Genomic DNA, 22,981 nt, shown 5'->3' on the forward strand with positions numbered 1-22,981 from the left:
GCCTGAAGAGGAGGAAGCAGAACACGCTGCAGTGCCGGGCTGCAGCCACGGGCCCTCTTCTCCTGGCCAGGGCAGGGACAGCTCACCGGGGGGGCCCCGGCGCCCCCCGAAGAGGAGGGCCGACAGCAACCCGGACTCTCCCCAGCCCTGCAAGAGGCCCCGGCGCCTTTAGCAGGGCACATCTGGTTGTCATCAAAATAAAGAGTTGTGACCCTGCCACAGACAGTGTCTTGGGCTTCTTGGTCGAATCCCAGAATCCTACAGTCATAGAAATGTCGAGTGGCTCAGGTTGGAAGGGGCCCTAAAGACCACCTAGTTCCACTCCCCCTGCCATGGCCAGGGATGCAACTCACTGGCCTCACCCAACCTGGTGATGGGCAATGTCTGCCCACTCGCTCAGGACCCGCAGATCCATCTCCTCAGGTCCCCTGGACTTGCGCATCACCATGTTCCTTCTTCCCCAGCCTCCCCCAGACCCTGCAGGGCGCGGAGCAGCAGCGCCGACCCTCCCAACATGGCCGCCCTGCCGCGCCTCCCTCCTTCCCTCCCTCCCTCCCGTTGGGCGCCGCGCGGCGGCCGCCATTGGCCCCGTGCTGCCGGCGGGCGGGCGGGGCGGGCGGTTCAAACGGCAACGGCCGCGCCGGGCGCTGTGGCGGAGCGGTGAGGCGGGGGCCGGGCCGGGCCCGGCGGGGTGGGGTGGGCCGGGCCGAGCCGAGCAGCAGCGCCCAGGCGCTGAGCAGGGGTCCCGGTGGGTCCCGGTGGGTCCCGGTGCTGCAAGCGGCCCCTCCGCGCCTCGGGCCGTGCTCTGAGGGCAGCGCAGCCACGGGTGGCGCTTTGTCGTTGCAGGTGCTGGGCAGAAGGGCAGGCGCCTGCTGGCCTCAGGATGTCTGTCAGCAGCGATGAGGAGATTCTGAAGTACTACGAGTTGCGCGAAACGATTGGGACGGGTAGGAGCGATCTCTGAACAAGGGCGCCTGCCTGCTGTCTGCCTGAGTACAGAGTGACTTCAAGCCCGTGAATTTTGGAGCACAATTCTGAAGCTAGTTGGCAGCCCTTAACTCAAATCGCCTCTTCCTCTGATGAAGGCATTGCACACAATTCGTGCTGCGTACTCTGCTCTACAAGCGGGATTAAAAGGATGAACGCGTGTTATCATGCTGAGTGTTAAACGTCTGTGTTTTCACTTTTAGGTGGGTTTGCGAAGGTAAAGCTTGGACGACATCTTCTTACCGGTGAAAAAGTTGCAATAAAAATCATGGACAAGCTTGCTCTAGGGGTAAGTCAAAAACATGTAACATTTGATAGCATCATCTGTTTCTTGTGCAGTTCTCAAGAGCAAAGGGGTGCGGTACATAAAGATGCTGCCTACTAGCCCTGCTGCCTTTTAAAGGATGCTGCAGAGTTCAAGGAATGTTTACAAAGCACCGGAAACGTTGTGCCTTCTTGTGAAGTGCGCAGTATTCACTCGCTGTAAAATGGAGGAAGCTGAAAATTATTACAATAATTCAAACAAAATGCTGATGAAAACACTAGATATTTTATGTCTTCAGGTTTTGCTGATCAGAACTATATGGGGGGAATGGAAGAGCTGTAGATGAGTTGATGTTGAATCGTATGCTGTCAGAAACGTGCTGTGAAATTTTGACTTCTGCAATAGTTTGCAGTTTACTGTTGTGTCAAAGTAGTCACCAAATTCATACCTTATGTTCATGGTCTCTTAGGATGACTTGCCTCGTGTTAAAACAGAAATTGATGCCATGAAGAATTTAAGTCACCAACATATTTGCCGGTTGTATCACGTAATAGAGACATCCAAGAAAATATTCATGGTCTTAGAGGTAAGAAATGGTGTTTCTGCCACGCTTGAGGTTACAGTACGCGATCTGTCCGCTTTAGCAGTATGCGATAATATAACAGTAAAGTTGAAATGATGCATTTCTTAAGAGGTTATCTAATTGATGAGTTTGTTCAAGATTCATTACTTTAAACATTAAGCTGAAAATACGTATTCTATATTCTATATATCTTCTCGTAAAAGCCACTCTTTGGTGTTCACAAAAAGTGAAATAAGTTTAATTCCTACCATGCATTTCAATTATTTTAAAATAACACCAGCAAGGTGTACCAGAACTCCCAAGTGATTGTCGTCTCCTGGGTGATTTGCACCACCCATGACAAGAGTGTAATGTCTTGGATACAAAATTTGAGGCAAGGGTCAGACTTCTTGGCTTGTGTGGTTTGCTGCAGTGGTGACCCATGCCAAACTTTTGGGTACTGATAAAGCAAAGGGAATATGCAGAGAGTCCTATAGCTGCTGTCCAGTGCTTTCTGTGCTCTCGTTGGTACTTAGACTTCCTGGTTATGCTCTAAACATATTCTCTTTTGCGCTTTACCTTCTTATTGCAGTATTGTCCTGGAGGAGAGCTGTTTGATTACATTATTTCCAAGGACCGTCTTTCAGAAGAAGAAGCTCGTGTATTTTTTCGGCAGATTGTTTCAGCAATTGCTTATGTTCACAGTAAGGGATATGCCCACAGGGACCTCAAACCAGTAAGCCTGAATAGTAGTCACATTTCTGTAAATAACAAATGATCTGATGCCTTCTGGAAATGTATTGTTTCTGCTTGCTGCTGTGTGCCTCAGCTGAGCTGGATGTGGCTGACCCTGAGAAGGGATTTTCCTCTGAAATAGAACATAGTACTGAGAGTACTGCATTCAGCTCTGAGGCCTCCAGCACAAGGACATGGAAGTATTAGAACAAGTCCAGAGGAGGCCACAGAGATGATGAAGGGCTGGAGCACCTCTCCTATGAAGTCAGGCTGAGGGAGTTGGGGTTGTTCAGCCTGGCGAAGAGAAGGCTCCAGGGAGACCTTATAACAACTTTCCAATACCTAAAGGGGGCCAAAGGAAGGCTGGGGAGGGACTCTTTGTTGCGGATGTAGGGATAGGACAAGGAGTAGTGGTTTTAAACTGAGAGTGGAGATTTAGATTAGCTATAAGGAAGAAATTCTTTACTCTGAGGAGTGTGACACACTGGAAGAGGTTGCCAAGAGAAGCTGTGGATTAAGACCAGGCTGGAGGGGGCTTTGGGCAGCCTGGTCTAGCAGGAGGTGTCCCTGCCTGTGGCAGGGGGAGTGGAATAAGAGGATCTTTAAGGTCCCTTCCAATGCAAACCGTTCTGTGATTCTCTGCTCATGCTCTAAATGGGAGCAGAGCAGAGACATGGAACTAATTTGGATGTTGGTTAGGTGTTTCTGTTACGCTGTTTGTTCCAGTATGCACCTGGAGAGAGTCTTGATGGTGTCAATCTGTTGTGCACACTTATGGTTTTGTGCCTCAAGAAACAGAGTCAGATAGCTTAAATGAAGGATACGTATAGAGAGGGTGCAGAATAAGATGCACGCTACTGGCCCCATCCTATAGCTTCTCTGTCTTTGCAGATTAAGCATTGTTTTAGTGGTTGGAAGATTTGAGTGTTTCTCCACAAATTGGTTAGAACTTTACATTTTTTAGAGATGCTGATATCTCTGAGAAAAACAAACCCTTGGAGCTCAGGCAATTTCCCAGACAGCTGATGAGATCTTTCTCCAAAAAAAAGAAAGCTCTGTTTGTACCTTTTGCAAGGAATTGGCTTCTAGACAATGAGCTGGTGAATCCGGAGGAGGATACGGTAACTTGGCTTGGAAGCGACTGCTGCGGTTTCTGCTTGAACCTGCTGCTCAAAGCAGAGTCAGACGCAGTGTCTGAGGGCTTTATCCCGTGCCATCTCCAAGCCCTAATAAAAGAAAAGGTGGTTCCTCGGATGCTCAGCTGAAAAGCATTACTTGCTGCTTTCTCTTTCACCAGGAAAATCTGCTGATTGACGAGGAACATAATCTGAAGCTGATAGACTTTGGGCTCTGTGCAAAGCCAAAGGTAAGAGTGTCTGCTCGATCCAATACTATGTGCACCCAAGAAATGCATGTTTGACCACAGAATGCAATGCAGTGACTTGCCCAAACACCCTAAAGTAAAGCCATTGATGTGGTTGGGATGCAATTACTGCTTCCTTGGAAGGGACTGAACTGCGCAAGAGAACAGTTAACAGCTGTGGCTCTGAGCAGCCTGTTAAATCGTTTTCTCCATGTAGACTTGATATATTTGTAATCTAAGGCAGAGATCATCTGGTATGTACAGCACCTTCTGTCTCATACAAGGGCCCGTAATATCAGGTTGGCATGCACTTTTCCTTCATGCGTTTTTCACCTGTGTATGTCTTTCTTCAAAAGATTTTTGTGGAGATGGATATTGTGGATAGAACCAACAAGTTTATACAGGTGACAGATGCAGATCCTCTGTTTCTGTGTGTTTGTCCTGAATTGTTTCTTGATCCTAGAAACAGTTTTGGGGAGCCTTTTCTGTTTGCCTTTTTAACATGCAAGGTGGGTGCTGGTGAGGATCAATGTAACAAGGAGACAGTTTTAGGGATTTCAAGGGAGTTATTCACCCTCAGATTGTTTTGTTTGACTCAATAGAGCAAGTTAGAGCGTCATGCTGGTAATCAGGACCAACAGAGCATCAGTTCAGTGGAATAACATCATCTTATTGTGATCTGTGTAGAAGACAGTGCATGTGAAATAATAACACGGTTTTGATAAGGAAGTGTTTTATCAGTGGGTCTTTGAAAAGTTATTGCATTAAATATTGTCATAAATAACCATCTAGCCTCATGCTCAGTAGCTCTTAGATCACTTTGTCACAGGTTTGTATCTCTTATCTGCACGTTTGCACAAGGAATTCATCTTAATAGATGAGGAGCTAAGGAAAAGAATGCATCTTGCCAAGGAACATAGATAAAGGAGCAGTTTGGGATCAGAACATGTTTGTGGTTTTAGATGTTTATGGTCTTAGACTATTTGCTTAGTAAATTCATAAGTTACAACAAAGCAAAATAAAAGGTGAACATAGATGCATTGCAGAAAAAGAGGGAGCCTCTGAGGCTTCTACTGTGTCATTACTAGATGACATAAAGCGTGTTAGAGCCAAGGCTTCAGTGTGATTATTCCGATTTCTGTGTTATTCTAGGGAGGCCTTGATTACCATCTGAACACCTGCTGTGGAAGCCCAGCGTATGCAGCGCCGGAGCTGATTCAGGGCAAAGCATATATTGGATCAGAGGTATGTAGCAGAGTTGTAGTGTGTGATTTTTTTTTTTTTTTTTTTTTGATTTTTCTCCTCTGGTGCCCTGTTTGTAAAGGCAGTGAAGTTGGGGTATGCTCACTTGGTTTCCCTCCTGAATGCCCGTGGACAGCATTACTTTGGTACTTCCCACAGCTGCCTCAACTAGCCTTAGCAGTCGCAGACTCAAACAGTACTGTTGGCCACAGGTCAGGTAGCTGGCTGGTTTATCTCTGGTTAACCCTTACCTACCTCTACCAGTTGCTCCATCTTTTAGTGCCCTACAAAACAGTAACGTTCTTCTACTACAAAATCTTTGAAAGAGCACTGTCCTCTGTCAATTACTCCTCGCTTGTCACAAATTTTTGTGCAATCTCAAAGTTTTAATGATTCGTCAGGCTTTTTTTTAGCTTGCAAGTTGTGCCTGAAGACTTGGTCCCTTTTTGATGCACAATGTTATAAAAAACAGAGCGCAGAAAATGTGAAGAGGTTTCTCAGCTTTGATTTCATACCTGAAACTCTGGGCCTACTTGCAATTTGCATTTGTTAATCTATCCAAAATGCTGTAATGGAATCCCTTCAAGCTTCTTAAGTTGCTTTGCTATTAGGGTGGAGTCAGTCTTTTGTTTGCTCTCACAGCTTTGCACTGCTGTGGTTGGCCTCTGATTTTTTTTTTTTTTTTTTTTAAACAAGATGAGCCTACTCTTCATGAAGTGTGTGGGGACTTTGCCAAGGGCGGACAATATGGTCTGTCATGAAGCCCTTTTGGATACATCTGCTTTGTGAACATCTACGCACTTTTATTTTTTAGGCAGATATTTGGAGCATGGGTGTACTGCTGTATGCTCTGCTGTGTGGCTTTCTCCCTTTTGATGATGACAACGTCATGGCAGTCTACAGGAGGATAATGGTAGGTATTGGTTGTGCTAGGAGGGACATGGCTGAGTGTTGCAAGAGGTTTGCTTTTCTGGTGACAGAACCTGCTAGGCTTTGCCTAAGGCAAAAAGGACTTTGTGCTGAATTTTGTCCCTTTCTGCTGCTCTTCCTAGCATTTTGTGCATTTCTTCCATTGGCCTTCCTGGTACACTAGCCTGGTGCAACTGGTGGATGATAGCAAGTGGAGTTTCAGAAGAAGAATTTTCTTGTCAATGGGCTGGATTTTTTGGGGGGGATCCTTCATCTGCCTTCTCCATATGCTGTGACAGAACCGTACATCTGCCATTGGATTTTCCAAGACTGACTGTTCTTGAATACCAGCTATTCTCCTCTCTGGGAAAGGCAGGATTCTGCTACCGCTATTGAGATTTCCTCCTCCAGAATGAGCATGCAAAGAGCTTTCTTCCATTCGATGCTTTTCCTGAAGGGGGCTGAAACCTAGGTGCAGCATTGTAGATGTCATCCAACAAGAGCTGAGCAGAGGGCTCAGCCCCCTGGTGTGTTGGTGCTGCTTCCTAATTCAGCCCACGGTAGTGTTGGGCATCTTTTCTGCCAGAAGACACCCCTGGCTTACATTCAGTGTGCTGTCTGTCAGCACTTCTCTGTCCAGAATGAGGAGGAAATGCAAGACCCCATAAGTTGCTTCCAACAGAAAAGGCTGAATAGGTAGTAAGTAACAGCACTGAGTCGTTGGTTCTGTTTCCCTGTAAATTCCTCCCAGTACAGCTGAACAGCTGCTGTTTGGCATCCTGTAGACACCTCCACAAACCACTTGCAGGCTGCCAGCAAATTTCTGTTCACAATGCCTCCAGTAAGCCAGCGGAGTGTGGAACAGCTGTGTTGGCTGAGGTCTTTGGCTTCCTCTACCTGCTTCTCCTTCCCTGACCAAGAGATTGGTATGACTGGAAAGTAGAGCATCCTGAAGAGGATTCAAGGACTGTGGTGGTAGGAGGGGGGACAGGAGATCTTTTGGAGTCTTCAAGGATGGTTTCTGCAGAGTTGAGGCCTCACTTCACGAGAACCAGGAGCTGCATTCTTTGGAGAGGTGAAACATTGGCCAGTGGAACTTGTTGAGGTGAACAGAGAAGAGCAAGTTTTAAAACTCAGTCTGAGTGCAGTGGAAGAGGGAAGTCTCACAGGTGTTAAGATGCAGGCTTGCTATTTCTGCTCTGAATTTGTTTTAATTCTGTGTGGCTGCGAGATGAAAATTGCTTGAAATGGAGACACTTAGATATGCTTGTGGAATTGAATTTCACAGGTTACAGATGCTGAAATGTACTGTAATCTCAGCTCAAGGCTGTTGGAAGGCTGCTGCTTGAATCTAAGCTCTACAATTACCTTAAAGGAGGCTCTAGCGAGATGGGGACGGGTGTCCCCAAGCACCGAGTGATAAGACAAGAGGAAATGGCCTCACGTTGCTCTGGAGGAGGTTTGGCTTGGCTGTTAGGAAAAATTTCCTTATTGAAAGAGTTGAGAGGTATTGGAACAGGCAGCCCAGGGAAGTGGTTGAGTCACCACTCAGGAGGCATTCAAAAACCATGTAGATGAGGTGCTTGGTGACATGGTTTAATGGTGGGCTTGGCAGTGTGAGGTTAAAGGATGGACCAGCTGATCTTAGAGGTCTTTCCCAACCCACATGGTCCTGTGGTTGGAAGTAGGATCACAGTGCTTGCACACCTTGTTTCTTTCCCTGGAATGTTCCACATCTCTTCATTTGGGAATACTTAAGTCAACCAAGTATGTGCTACAGCTCCTGCAAGAAGAAAATACTTCTGGAGTGATCTTATGCTTCTGGTAGCTCTTGCGAGGTATTTGCCTTCCAGCACTGTCCTCAGTCAAGGAGATGCTACTTGTTTTACCTTGTCTCCTGATCTGTAGTGATATATTAAAAGCAAAATGGGTAATGGGGCTCCTTGGACCCACATGCAGATCATGTGGATTTGATGCCTTACTTTCCCAGTAAAGCTGCACTGTGAAATCTGAAATCTGCCCCCCATCTGTTTCTAATGATATCACTAACCATGTTTGTGAGGATGGAACAGGAGGTCTGGTGAGAGCATCTGCAGGAGTAGCGTGCTCCCGATGGATGGACCGCATGGTGCAGACCCATATTGGAGCAGTTCCTGAAGAGCTGCTGCCTGTGGGCAGCCCCCGCAGGCTCCGTTTGGGAAGTACGGCATCCCCTGCAAGGGACCCCATGGGGAGCAGGGACAGAGAGGGAGGTGTAGGGAGCAGCAGGGACAAAGCATTATGGACTGCCCTGTTCCCTTGCATTGCTCAGAGGGAGGAGGTTTTTAGTTCTCACTGCTCTAGTTTATTACCATTTGTCAATACATTACATTGATCTTCATTACGCCGAGTCTGTTTTCCTTATAACGGTATGTGGTGAGTGATCTCCCTGTCCTTATCTCAACTCTCAAACATTTTTTGCATGTGGCTGTTCTTCCTTTTTGGCTGAAGAGAGATGTCACTATCACCTAAGTAATTTAATAATCCTGTTTGACCTAACTATTCAAGGTTCATTCTACACCCTCTTTGTTTTTTTTTTTCCACAGAGAGGAAAATATACTATTCCAAAGTGGCTCTCTCCTAGCAGTACGCTGCTGCTTAGCCAAATGCTACAGGTAAAGGTGCTGCTTCTACTCAGATAGGTCTACAAAATGCTATTTCATTAGGTCGGAATACTACATCTATGAAGTACTTAGAAAATATTTGGTGTTTGAAGATTAACTCTTATATGTCTGAATCCTTGAAGGAAAGGTTAGCCTTGTCTTCTGCAGAAAATTCTCATGCAAGAATGTAATAATAGTTCATGGAGATAGAAATTAAAATGTAAATAATTAAATGAAGTCTTGAAGCACCTTGCATTTGGGTGTTCTATTGATACAGCACAATTAAGAAGCGTTTATAAATGAGACGTTTTATTAATGAAGCTGAGCATATGAAATATGCCTTCGGGCTACATCTGGGCAGTCTAGTCACTGCAGAATGTTACTGGAACATGTACTGTAACCATAGGTGCTGTAACTGTTATTCACAGCTCAGACATTTAACCTTCCTTTTGGTGGGGTTCTGAAACATTGTTGGTTTCTATTCTATCCGTTCTAAGCACCCAGAAGGTCTGAATAAAAGATAAGTTTTTTCTTCTATTCTCACAGATTTGTGTAACAACTTGATTCTTCCTGCCCACTAGGTGGACCCAAAGAAGCGGATTACAGTTAAGCATCTGTTAAGTCACCCGTGGCTCATGGAAGGTTATTCAGATGCTGTCCACTGGCAAAGTAAATATCCAGTAAGTACACTTGCCAAGAAGGTTCCTTGGCATTTCATGTAATCTTATTTGCTGTCACAACGGTACCGGTTCTTTGCCATTTCTTTTGAGGAGGCATTTCAAGGTACGTTGTCATTGTATTCTGTCGTTGATGCTTAATTAGCAAAACAGCTAGCTTCTCATCAAAATGTGCAGAACTTCTGTATGTGAGCAACCAGTTGGTTCTCCAGGCTCCTTGGTCAATACTTTTGTTTAGGGGGTAAAAAACAAGTATTATTATTTTTCTTGGACATGCTTATGGTTTATCTTAATTCTAGTTCTCACTGAGAATTGCTCGTTTGGCCAACAAGCTGACCTCTTTGAAAGCATGTTTGTCCTCTCTGTACTTCAACTCTTTTGATGTGTGTGAGTTGAGGATAGTGTGGGGGCTTGGGGGAAATTCCAGCTGTCACCAAGTGCGGATGAGCAGCTGATGCTCATTTGCAGCCAATGCCTCCTGCTGGCCACTGGGTGCTGCTGTTTGTCTAGGTAAAGAACAGCTTGTTGCACGTGCGCTGTCAGTTTTAAGCAGCTCTGGCAAAGACGTGCATGCCTGATACAGCTTTGCATATTTAAGAAGAGATAAAAGTGTAGCTTCCACTCAAGTGAAAAATCTTATCTGCAGACAGCCTTTCCTACGTGAGTTCAGAACCTCTCACCAGGGAGGGCCGAGACGCTCAAGTTGCTGAAGTTGTGTGACTTTCTCCATTTACTCACGGCAACATTTAGCCATGATGCTAACTAAAATACAAAATCTGAAATGTTGGATAATGAGGGACTCCGCCTGCTGCATATCACAGCAGTGTCATGGTCAGATGTGTCTCGATGAGGCAACCTGAAAGCTTCATGCTTGAATGTAGTCCATGTTCTTGCAGCAGGGACACCTTGACGAGGACTGCGTGACAGAGCTTTCCGTGTTTCACAACCAGAGCAGGGAGAGAATATTGGAATTAATATCAGAGGTAAGAACTACATGTTGTTAATTTGTTGTAATTAAGCATGCTAATACAGTAAGTAACCTTAGCGTATTGGCAGCCTCATGGCGCCTTATTCTCAGGCGTGAGTTTTGCTGTGCTTTTCCAACCTAGGGAATCCCCACAGAATTTCAGATCTGTCAGTACAGCTCTGAAGCTCAATTTTGCCTTTTCTTTTTCCTCCTTTCATTGTGTTTCCTAAACTTTATTGATATTTTCTACCATGCTCATATCCTTATGAATTTCTGAAAGGCAAAATAGACTCAACCTAAAGATGTCTGGATGAACAACCGATTTCTTGCACTGGCTGAACTCCGTGCTTTGAAATGTTCTGATACCGGAGAGAAAACTTCCAGTGCATCGCTCAGCCAGGCTATAAAATAAGCGTGGGGGAATTGCTTTTCACAAACTTTGGAAGAAGTGAATCAGTTCCTGTCCCATTGGAATATAAATGACAAAAGCTGAGCTGACTACCTGTAGAGGAATTGTACCAATGTGTTAGTGGTGATATTCTAACCTGGTAGAAGAGACTTACAACATGAGGTGGACTCTGGCTTTAACCTGATTCTAAAAATTGTCCCTTGAATTTGAATATTTTGAATAAGGGAGAGTAGTTCTCTTAATTAAGTTCGTGGCATTTACGCAGTCCTTTACTGGAGGATTTCTAATGTGTTTAACTAATTCAAACTAGCAATACTATGCTGCGAGCCTGTCAACAATTATACCTGTGGTACTCATTATAGTCAAGCTGCTGAAAATCATACCAAACATTGATGTTGCTTGGGGTTAGGCTGGAACATGACACAAAAAAAATGAGAGTCTGGTTGAAATACTAGGCAAATCTGAATTAACAGGGGCTTTGCCATTCACTTCTTTATGTGCAAAGATTCTTGTCTTGGCCTTAGTTTTCACTCTTAATGTTTTTACTATACAGTAAGTTTCAAGCACGAAGAAGTGTCTTCTATATTTCAAATGTGTTGTGTGAATCAGCTGAAGTTTGAAACTATCTGAACATGATCAAACTTAAGTGTTACACGTCAGGTGGAAAAAAAAAATCAGAAATGCAAAACTTTTCAGAAGGCTGAGCTTACCGTCTACTTACAACTTTTCCAAAGACATCTAAATACCTTTGTTTTCTAGTGGAATTACGACCAGTTGTCAGCAACATATCTCTTGCTTCAATCCAAGAAGGCTCGTGGCAAGCGCATTCGCTTACGGGTTCCGTTGCTAACAGAGCATGCTAGCACAACTCCCTCAGCAGGCCCAGAGGTAAGTTTCAGAGTTCAACGGGACAACATTCTGATAAAAATGTTTCCATGTCAGCAAGTTCTGCCTGGGAAAGCAGATTGATGCCCTAATCATCAGTAAGAGAGCATGTATGCATCCAGCTCATCTACGTGTTGGATGAAGGGAAGGTGGCAGACGTTGTCTTTCAGGATTTTATCAAGGACTTTGATTCTGTCCTTATAGCATCCTTCTGGTCCAGCTATGCTATGAAGAGGTGAACACTGCTCTGGGTGATGAAGAGGCTCAGTGGCAGAGCCGAGTGTTGTGGTGAATGGGCCTACTGGCTGGTAGACAGCCAGTGGTGTTCCCCGGGGCTCCATCCTAGGGCCAGTCCTGCTCAACATTTCTATCCATGACCTGGATGCAGGTGTGGAACGCATCCTTAGGGAGTTTGCTGATGATACTCAACCAGGAGTGCCTCTGACTCCCTGGAGGGAGGAGAGGTCTTGCAGAGGGATCAGGACAGATGGGAGCACTGGCATCAAGTTCAGCAAAGGGCAATGCCGGGTGCTGTGCTGGGATGGAGCAGTGCCGAGGTTGGGCACAGATGGGACAAGTGGCTGGGGAGCAGTTCAGCAGGAGGAGACCTGGGGATGCTGGTGGCAGCAGGCTCAATGTGAGCCAGTGGTGAGCCCTGGCAGCCAAGGGGGCAAACCTGTGTTGGGGTGCATGAGACACAGCCCGGTCAGCCCACCCAAGGGGGAGCATCCAGAGATGGGCAACAAAGCTGGTGAAAGGGCTGAAAGTCATGTACTGTGAGGAGAGGCTGAGGGCATTTGGGTTGTGTAGTTTGTAGAAAAGGAGACCAAGGGGTGACTGCATTGTTCCCTGCAGCTTCCCGAGGAGGGGAAGCACACAGGGAGGTGTTCACCTCTGACCACTGAGAACTAGTGGAAGGATGTGTGGGAACAGTACCTTGGAAGGTTCAGACTGGATGCCAGGAAAAGTTTCTTTGCCAAGCGGGTGGTCAAAGACTGGAACAGGCTTCATAGGGTTGGTCAATGCTCTGTGCCTGTTAGTGTTCAAGAGGCTTTTGGAGAATGACCTCGTTAATATGCTTCAACTTTTGCTTGGCCCTGAAGTGGTCAGGCAGTTGGAACTGATGATCCTTGAAGGCCCCTTTTGACTGAATTGTTCTGTTCTAAACAGTTCAGTCTCCTCATTTTTTGTTTTAGCCAGCTGGGCTGCTACTACAAAGTAGTACTACTGGAACAAGTAGTTGGGAGTACCACAGAGAAGCTCCCTTTAGCAGCTCCTGGAACCAAAATAGCCTATTCTTTGGCCTGTGTGAGTGTTCCAGATTGCCTTTTGTGATGGCAACCTTCGTACTTTTCTATTTGTCACTAGATATTTTTGTACCTTGTTAGTTTTTTGGCTTAGTAAGGAAAGTCTTCTGAAACATCCTGGCATGTCATCCAGGCAGCCTACTTTGCAATGACATGGATACTACATAAGTGGATGGTTAAAGGGCAGAAACTTGTTCCTTCTCAACTGATTCATTTTTGAACAGAATCTCTGAGAGGAGTCAGGTTATTTTGAGTAAAGGAAACATTGTTTTTTTGTTTTTGTTTTTTTCTTGAGGAATTTGAATCTTAAGTGCTTTTGTGTGTAGCTAGTTCTTAATTTTTGTTCCTGTGCTTTGGCAGAAAAGTGCACATAGGTTGCTTCAGAATTTGTCTGAAGTCGCTAAATTGCTTGCAATATCATATGTAGTATGCAGCTATCTGTAATGTCAGCAGTAATTATGCTTGACAAACTCAAAAGCATTCAGTAAAATTTCAGACTTAGTGTAAGCCATTCCTTCCTTGACCTGTGAACTTCTGTATAAAATTGTTAGCTAGCTAGCCGGACATGCTATTCCCTGTAAAGACAAGCTCTCAAAGTAAATACACTATTAGGCATCTAATTCACTTGAATGTAAATTATTTCAGTTCATTCATCCAGCTGCTCTGTAATACAGATGAGATTCCTAAGATTAGTAGTGCCGCATAACAGACTATGTATCATATGTGACTCCAGCAAAGTGGTATGAAACAAGTCCTTGGGAAAGGGGCTCCCGAAACCAAACACTAGAAACTAAGGATACTGTGATATTGTTATTGAATGTGGTGTGAGACATGAAAGTGAGAAATCTTGACTGAAGTTGTGAATTGTATGATTTAGTAAATCATACTTTGTCTAGGCTTGCATGTAGGTGAAGTCTTCTGAATGCTGGTTCAAGTGTTACTGTGGATTCTGCAATCACTTGTTTTGGATGTGATGTGTTTACTGTTATCTGTCCCCCTTTCAACCTTTGCTGCCTTCTTCTCTGGGGTTCTTTCCAGATTATTATTTGGCTTTTGATGAAAAGAGCTCATGGTCCAAGTCTTGAAATCAAAGGCAGGTATTTCTGTGAGTTGCTACTCTTCTTGACACTGGTTGGGAAAGATGTGCTTTGAGAATAATTTCCTATCTGCTCTTGATATGATTGACAAATCAACTGACAAATCTACAATGGCAATATTAAGATCATATCATAGGCTGCTGGCATGGGAATTTCCATTAGCTGTTAGGAATTTATATAAAAAAAAAAAAGGCAGTTTTAGATGTTACTGATTTTTCTTCTGATGAAATCTCACTTTTAATACTGCAATGAAATCTCAACCGAATCTTTCTTTTCAGTCTGAAAAAACTGTGACATATGGAGATGCACCAGACTCCAGTGAAATGCCGTATGCATTTGGATCCATGGAATTTTCTGATGCAGCTTCACTGTTTGAAGAGTCTCCATTGGAAGAGTTTATTCTAAGTAGTCACGGAACAAAGCAGGTGTTTGAAGAACTAGTGTTAGTTCCTTAAAGAAAAAAACAAACAATTCTTAATGCAGAAATCTTTTTCTCATTGTACATAACACTTATTAAATATTTCAACATTTAATGTTCCATGGCCAAAAAAAGTTACAGACTGAGTAAAGAAGTATACTCAGCTAAATAATTAAATGATTAATATTTAACACGATTAATTTAATGAGAACCTTAACTTTGACCTTTAGTCTGCATAAAAACAGCATGTAAAGGAATAAGCAAATGAGTCAAACAGGATTTTAAAACACGTTGGGAAATAAGGCATAGCTAATGAGATTTTGGAGCTAGGCTAGAGCTGGACAGGTCTTTGAAGGTACAGGAAGAAGTTCAGAATTGGCAAGAAAATCCACAGTGAAGCAGTTCAAATTTATATACTTAAACCAAATGCAAATTCATAGCTGTGTTTAGATTAGCTGGTGAGGAATAAATAATATTAAATATGGAAGCTGGAGAATTTAGATGATCAGATAAAAGTCAAATGACTCAATCTGTAAGAAATCAAGTCATTGTAGGAGGGAATTGGAGGTACTGAAGATTTTAACTGTTTTGCTCAATAGATGAGTAGTGTATAATACTTCTATAACCATTGTGTCTGACCTGCTTAGATTTTAGAATTTCCTTGTCAGTAACTTCCCTGAATGTGATCAGAATACAATCAAAAATGTTTTTTTTTTTTTGTTACATCTCTGGCAGCATTCAAGGCATGATGCTCAACTGGATAATACGGAATTCACACTGTCAACTCCAGTGACAAGAAAAGTGGCATCAAAGAAGCATGCAAACAAAGAGAATGTTGATACAGAGTCAGTGTTAAAAAATGAAATGCCCTTTGCGCTTCCTGCTCCAAAGACTCCGCTCGGAAAGACTCAGATTGAGAAGCAAGGACAAGGCATATCTATTCAAGTACCTGCCTGCAAAGGTATGTTGTGTGTAACAAATGAAAACCAAGAACATGTGTTGCTTAGGAATATTGTAAATTAAAATATGAACACAATATTTGTGTATCCAAAGCATCTGTTTCTGTAAGACTTTTGTTTTGTCACAGTATACAGTCACCAGCCTGTACATCAGACAATGCGCTGCAAGAGGTTTAATCATATGTCAGGGAGTCGTACTCTTATGTTAATTACAGAAGTCATTACTTCTTACAGTTTCATATAAATGTGCCTTTGAATGCACTTTGACTGGGAATCAACTGTTGTATTCCTAAAACTAGCATATGTTTCTGCTTTCCCATGAAGGTTTAGAAGATTTCTTCATTCTTTGTTTTTTGTTTGCTATTACCTTGAGTGAAAACAAAGCTATGCTTTTAGTCGTCTGGTTTTATCACTTTTAGCTTTTAAAAGAAATCTAACTGCTGGATTTCTCATGGTAGCCTATCTATTTTCACAGTACCTGTCCAGAGTGGCAGTGAAAGTACTTCTGTTAACAATGTGAAGTCTTACAGTTATGTGATGGACCACAGAAACCTGCGTACATTATGTCAGCTCATTTAAGTTCCAAAAATGTCTGTCCTCAGCCTTCATTCTTATAAAAACTGGCACATCCTGTATACCTCTTACTGTTTCCTTCAACCATTGAAACTAAAGTTTTGGCGTTGATTCTGTATGTTAGCTCTGTCATTCAATACTAAGGGCTCCTTACAACAGGAGACTTTTCTGTTCTAGATAATAGGGGATATTGTTGAGAAACACTAGGTGATTGCAGGATGACTTACATTATAAACGTATCACTGTCCTTCCTTAAGTATTTAAGGAAGTATTTAACGGCTAGTAGTTCGTACAAGTTTGATTTTTGTCTTAAGATTATATGTGGTAACTTGTGATGTTTCTCTTCATGGTAAGTTTAAAAGGTTAAAGTAGGTACTTCTGAATTGAGAAATGCAGAAATATGGTTCTAGCTCATTTTAGTTAGACATTTCTGGGAGTTAAACTAAACTTTTTGTTTCACTGAATGTTCCTACATTCAGGATAGGTAGGAGTAATTCCTAGGGATAGCAAGTGGTGGAAGTAGCAGTTAGTAATTTTGAGATCATCGTTGTCTGGGGCCAAATGCAGTTCTATAACACTGAAACTTGGAGCATTTAGATAGGGTTCAATTGTAACAGCTCTTATATGGACAGTTTCACTTATGGTTTACTTCTGCACATTTGAAACAACTCTGCCAGTGTTGACAGTGGAACTTTTTATACTATTATGTAGTTTGTATTATTAAACATGGCTATATCATTCACACCTTTTCATGTAAAGGAAATGACTTGGTTTGGAATGCAACTGTTTGACATAGCAAATTCCTCGGTATTTATCATACGACCAGTGGCAGAGCAAGAAAGCAGTTCTAATCCTCTTTCCTTCCAAACTCATAATACCGAACTGCATGGTCACTCAAAGACTTGACTTGTAGAGATCCAGGGAATTCAGCCTCAGTTTTACTTTGTGTAGCAGGGATAGTCTTGTTATATTAAAAATATGTTTTATTACTCTGAAGATGCAGGCCAGAGATAGATAGGGGGCTGGTTTTAAAAAATAACTCACTAATTACAAGAAATCCTGAATTAAGAGAAAATCCTGTTTCAAAAACATACCTGTTTTGGCTTGGATGTTTTCTTTCAGAGAGCCAGTTCACAACAGTCACCCCAATTAAGAAACCCAAAAATCCAGCAAATACAAACGAACTGACAGCAGCTGAGGTTCTTCCTGAGAGAAGGTAAATGTCCAGTTATTTGTATACATTTCTGATTTAGAGCAGTGCTACCTTAATCCATGAACAGCTTAGGAAGCCTTGTTTACAACAGCAAGCTGTATTCCCACTATCTGGGTTAAAACCTTCCTAAAACCTTGTTCTATATTCACTGGAAAATATTGAAGGCAGAAAAAAGTTTTAAAACTAGAAGTCAATTATATTCAGAATTCATTCCTGTTTTCTGTAATGTAAATTCTTTCTTGTTCCAGTTCCCTAGAGTGTGGTTTTCATATACATCTCTGAGTTTAAAGCTCAACTGACTTTTAAATAGAAACTCTCTTAATACACTACACTTGGTTTTATTTACTTCATTCTGTCGGCTCTGGTAATATTGTAATGATGTATTTGATATAGCTAGCTTCTGAATACTGACATAAAACAGCTAATTACATTGTTGTTTTTTTCTTTAGCAGGTGTCACTCAGTGGAACTAGATCTCAACGTAGCTCATGTGGATTGCAGCCAAAAGAAGAGAAAGGCCAAGATATTTGGAAGCCTTGAAAGAGGCCTAGATAAAGTGATCACAATGCTTACACCAAGCAAAAAGAAACGATCCACTAGAGATGAGCCAAGGAAACTTAAGGTATGGCTGCTGGGGAAATCTGATGTGGAAATAGAGGAGAGTTATTGAAAACATCCAGTACCTTTAGTACTGGCCTTGTGAAAACTTCTGTGGTCTGACTTGCCTGCACTCTACAGAAAAACTGCGGTTGCTCTTACTGCATTTCTGTTACTGTGATAATTGCCCCAGTTATTGCCAGGGGAGTCAGTGCTAGTCTGGGCTCAGGCAAGTTGCCAGCACATCAAGGGGGGGATTTGACCATTGCTTTTTGTGTGCCATATAATCAAATACGAGAGAAACAGGATGGGTTTAAAGGGGAGCCCTAGCTGAAAATGTTTAATCACGTTTTTGTATAAAGCTATTGGTAGCTCTCCCTCTGGTGCCGTAAAGTGAGTTTTGATTATATCCCCTGCTCATTTTTTGTATTCCTGGAGTGATATATATGGGAAGGTATTCCAGGAGAGTTGTTAGAATTCAGAAGAATCTGAGATTAATCTTAAAACCTAAAGAACTGCAGCCTGTAAAAGAATTTCTGACACTGTCAGCATAATTTTTGATTTTCAAAGTTTTGATGTCTCTTCATCCAAATCAGTTTATTACTACTAGTTCTTTAAACAGCCTTAGAATAAGAAGTTCCTTTGCACAGAACACTTTAACATTAAATTAATAACTTCTACCTACCAAAGTTGATTCATAGGTTTGGTATTATTTTTTTTAGAATATACATGCATTGGCATAACACTAGACCTTTCCATGCAGTGAACAGTGCCATATAAATCACTTAAATGGAATTTATATTTGAATAGAAGTTGTCTCTTCAAAAGAGAAGTTCAAGACGTCACTTAGTGGACAAGTATATTATGTGCAGCATTAAACCTTGAAATAAACAAAATTATAATCATAAACTTATGGGTAGTAAATAACCTTGTTTCCTTAAATGCTGTGATGCCTTAAGGCTAGAAAAGCCTCATGGAACCGTGTGTGTTACTTGATACCAGAAGCACCATCTTGGCTAAGCAATGAAGGATAGACAATCTCCCAACTAAAGGGTGCTTTAAGCACAGTCCTCTGTCTGTCTTTTGTAATCCTGTCAAGCAATCACTTCCAGTTATATATAAGACTCTTTGCTGCCCTGGCCCATCACTGCTGCTTTGGATTTTATGCCGGATTAGAGATTGTGCATGCTTTGATATTAATTGTCCAGAAGTTTACCTGTAGTGTTTCTGCTGTTAACTACAGTGCCTTAATGATAATAGGGATTTGAAGCCTTCTTGTCAATATGGTTATATGTTCTGAAGCTTTCTTTATGAAAAGTTTCCATAATATCTTCAGTTTGGGGAGAAAGATGACTTTTTTCTTGACTTTTTTTAATGGGCTGACTACTTCTAGGCACACTATAATGTTACCACTACTCAGCTGATGAATCCAGACCAACTGTTGAATGAAATAATCGCCGTCCTTTCAAAGAAGCAAGTGGAGTATGTTAAAAAGGGGTAAGTGGAAACAAGGATGACTTCTGCATTTACACATCTAAATAGCCAGTACCCTAGTCCTTGATAAAGCAAAGTATTTAAATTTACATTCTTGGCTCCACTCTGTGAAATATGATGCTTTCTGAGAAAGTATAGAGAACATTAAATGTTTGTGTGATGAAAATTGCCCACACAATGCAAAATAATGTTACATGACATCTCATAGAGCTCTTTGACAAATATTAAACAGTAATGGTGAGGTGACACTTAGAAGCTGATGCGAGTTTTGTCTATTCTTTGTGAAATTTTAAATATAAAAGGATGGTTATGACACAAGTTAGACACATTGGGAGGGTAATGTCGATACCTGTAACCCTTATTATTGGCAGTAAAAACATAAATATTTGGCCAAGACATCAGTGTATTTTTAAAAGCTGCAAAGAATCCACACTTTGTGCAAGCTTATTTTAAATTTTAGGATTTGCTAATGAGATAAAGTACTCAGACTAGTGTCAATTCCTATTTTTTGATCCAAAAATAAATGTCTATTTGCTAGTTTTCCAATGCATGAAATAAATGTCTTGCATCGCTCATTAACATGTATCTTCTGAAGTGCTTGAGTATTTAATTGTCCAGTATGTCAGAATATGCCTGGACCTCTGATGCTCAAGCTCAAAATGTGGGCAGGTACATAACTACAGAGAAGAGCCCCTCTCTAGTGTGGCGATTTAAATTTCAGAATCAGTTTTTCCATTTCTCATACTAGCAAGAGTCAAGCTGTAGCCAGCCTCTCAGCAGTGGTCTCTGCAGAGAGGAAACCGGTCTCTAGGTAAAATGCAGGAACACCCCAGTGCCTTCCAGCTCTGTGCTCCATGAATCAGGGTCTGTGGCAGCAGTTCCCATGGCTGGGGTAGGCCTTTACTGTCATCTGTTTGTACTTGGGTACAAACGACAGCACTGTAGGACTGATGTAGGACTACAAGTATTCTGTATACTGTAGGACTGATGTAGGACTGATGTATTCAAAACTCTCAGTTGACTTCACTATGGGTTGTTTTCTTAGTAATGTGAATACCACTAGGGTAATTTCTGTAAAGCACTGTTACTCATTCAAAATCGTATTTCAAAACAAACATTAAACAGTTAAATGATTTTATTTCTCCTTTGTTTTGTACAGTTATACGCTGAAATGCCAAACACAGTCAGATTTTGGCAAAGTAACTATGAAGTTTGAGTTAGAAGTATGTCAACTCAGTAAACCTGAAGTAGTTGGTATCAGGAGACAACGGCTTAAAGGTGATGCTTGGGTCTACAAGAGACTGATGGATGACATTTTATCTAGCTGCCAAGTGTGACTGGTTGATGCACATGCTGAGAAAGAAGCAGTTTTGAAAGAAGCAGGCTTTAATCATCATTCTAAAAAGATCTGTTTTGGAGAGTAATTATTGATCACATTCACAGCTGTATTTGAGAATCTGTCTTGTGTTTTTTAACCATCCCTCTTTGTATATATGTTTCCGTCATCTTTTCCCTTTATAAGAAACTTCTCAACTTTCGGTATTTTAACTCTTCTGAAATAAAAATTTAAACTGTCTTTACCCCAACCCTGCTTCCCCATTTTTCACATACGCAAATATAAAAGGTATTGGTGTTCATATACTGAAGCTTATTTTGGTATGATTTCAGTTATCATGTGCATGTGGTACAGAAATTCATTTGCATAATTCTTTTCTTGTCTCTGTTTAAGTAGGATTTATGGAGATCATTAACTAAGTCACAGCTGTGGTTCCCAGAGTTACAGTATATGCTCAGTGTCATACCAAATAGAACTGTCTTCAATAAATGTGAAGTCAAGAGGGCTAGGATTTAGAGTGCGATCCCATATAAAACATTACTCTAGCTCATTAGTAAGCCTCAGTGATGCTTAAAAAGTGTATGTACTTTCTGATGCTCTTGTGTTAAGTGGTCGTCGTTGTGTTAAGGGCAATGTAACACCTTTGAATTGTGTGAATGGAATCATTTGCAACTTACTGTTTAAAGACAGCTGGCAGTGATGTTAAGGGATGTGAAGGAGTGATGGGAGTCCTCCAGCCCCTCCTGCCCAACTCTGCTCCCGTCCCTCTTAGAAAATATATGTTTTACAAGCACTTGGTATGTCACATAGCAGCGTTTATCCTTTAGCCTGCATCAGCAACATGTCAGAGCATGAGCAGCAACCACACCAGTGTAAATCCAAGTACTAGCAGTGAGAGGACAGTTTTGTTGAAGCCCTTCTATATACTATTTTCCAGTACTCTCTAGGCAAGCTGCTTTTTTTTTTTTTTTTTTCTCCAGAGCTGAGTTATCATTTGTCTGCTTTTTAGGTAGAGAAAGGGTTTGGGAAGTGTTTACTGAATTTCAAGAAAAGGTAGAAATGTATCTGAGGGAGTGTGGGAGGAGAGAGCTCCTGTTCCTCTAAGTGTTTTTGGTCAAGAACCTTTCAGATGCAAAAGGATATAAGAAAAGGGCAACACCATGAATAAGGAAAATACAATGACACAAACTTGACCAGCAATTGCTAGGAAAGCCAACACTATGAGCCAAACCTCGTCAGTCATGGATGGATGTACGTACTTGTAGCATGTGGAAGCATTTGTCTCAGTAAGGTTATCTGAGGACCTCGGCACAAGGGAAAATAAGGAAAAGGGGGAGTCAGAAACAAGAAATAGAGGGATGTAAATAGTGAATGTCGACAGACAGGCTGTGCCCGTGTGTCTAAGGTACGTGCTTGTCTCCACTGCTGCCTGAACATGCAGCTTTGTCCCCTGGCCCAGTCAGAGAAGCTGGGCTCCAGCAGACAGCCAGAACCATGCTGGGTGGCACTGGTCTGTGCCGGGCCAGAGCTGCTGGAGGAAGCAGCCGCGTGTTTAACATCCCTCACCAGTGCTAATATACAAATGTAGGTGGTGAAGCCCACCCAGTGAAGGAGGTCTTATCAGAGGTGTGCGACCAACACACGAATTGTGTTTGTGTTGATAAAAGCATACCTAACCTATTGTTCCAACAAATTAGCGTTAAAAGTTTCATATCAGCACTTAAATAATGTCTGTACCTGGCTACTCCAGCTGGAATATTGATTTTTCTATTTGATTTTTGGATGTTGAAATTTAAGCCTGCTAAATATCAGATGGAACTCAGCCAAAAATGCCAGCAGTGCATCCAAGCGCAGTAACTGGTCCGTATCTGGAGTACTGCAATACTGAACAAACTGTTTTTTGCTTGTTTTCTTGCTTTTTTTGTTTGAATACAAACTTTTCCCCAAGAATTTGGCTTCTGCATGGAACTTGATCTGAATTGCAGTAAGGATAGGAAAATAGAAGGGCTGATTGAATGATGCATATTGATAAAAGTCTAGTTAATGAATAGTGTGATATGTTTTAGATCACCAACCCCAACTGCAAAGCAAATTGGATGAAGAATTGAAATATTGGCTTGCTTTTAGCTTCCTTGAGTTTATATTCAGAAATTAATACAGCATTATCCTCTTATCCTTAAATACCTGTAGTGCCAGTAGTTAGGAGAAAGTTCTGCCTGAAAATTGTGTGGTCCCTAAGAATGAGAAGACGGATGTTATGAAAGGACAAACAGTAATTAAGATGTCTTGTTCCTTCGTTCTTTATAAGCAAAAAACAACTGGGAGATAATTGATTCAAGTTGTCT

The 22,981-nt window shown here is 42.1% G+C and overlaps 1 protein-coding gene across 6 annotated transcripts; it reads left to right on the forward strand.

Annotated features, from left to right (window-relative positions):
* Positions 1-569: 569 nt before the first annotated feature.
* On the forward strand, positions 570-20,886 carry MELK (maternal embryonic leucine zipper kinase). Of its 6 annotated transcripts, none has more exons than XM_068667845.1 (18): positions 570-660; positions 847-947; positions 1,191-1,276; positions 1,722-1,838; positions 2,407-2,550; positions 3,847-3,915; positions 5,065-5,157; positions 5,969-6,067; positions 8,649-8,717; positions 9,287-9,385; positions 10,279-10,365; positions 11,518-11,646; positions 14,326-14,472; positions 15,201-15,426; positions 17,120-17,213; positions 17,660-17,831; positions 19,200-19,303; positions 20,460-20,886. In XM_068667845.1, the coding sequence occupies exons 2-18, from the start codon at positions 884-886 to the stop codon at positions 20,635-20,637; spliced, it is 1,977 nt and encodes a 658-aa protein (XP_068523946.1). In that variant the 5' UTR covers positions 570-660; positions 847-883; the 3' UTR covers positions 20,638-20,886. The 6 variants fall into 6 exon arrangements, with proteins under 6 accessions (XP_068523946.1, XP_068523948.1, XP_068523950.1 ...); XM_068667847.1 differs by having other exon boundaries at positions 17,663-17,831; XM_068667846.1 differs by lacking the exon at positions 570-660 and adding an exon at positions 739-768.
* The last annotated feature ends 2,095 nt before the right edge of the window (positions 20,887-22,981 follow it).

The sequence above is a fragment of the Anas acuta genome, chromosome Z (genome assembly GCF_963932015.1).
Source record: "Anas acuta chromosome Z, bAnaAcu1.1, whole genome shotgun sequence".
NCBI lineage: Eukaryota > Metazoa > Chordata > Aves > Anseriformes > Anatidae > Anas > Anas acuta.

What these genes read in the sequence shown, in the direction of transcription:
- MELK (XM_068667845.1), top strand. Translation starts at nt 884, where the DNA reads ATGTCTGTCAGCAGCGATGAGGAGATTCTGAAGTACTACGAGTTGCGC. An exon ending in GCGCGAAACGATTGGGACGG is followed by an intron (nt 948 to 1,190) that starts GTAGGAGCGATC and finishes TTTCACTTTTAG; the next exon opens with GTGGGTTTGCGAAGGTAAAG. An exon ending in GTAGTCACGGAACAAAGCAG is followed by an intron (nt 14,473 to 15,200) that starts GTGTTTGAAGAA and finishes CATCTCTGGCAG; the next exon opens with CATTCAAGGCATGATGCTCA.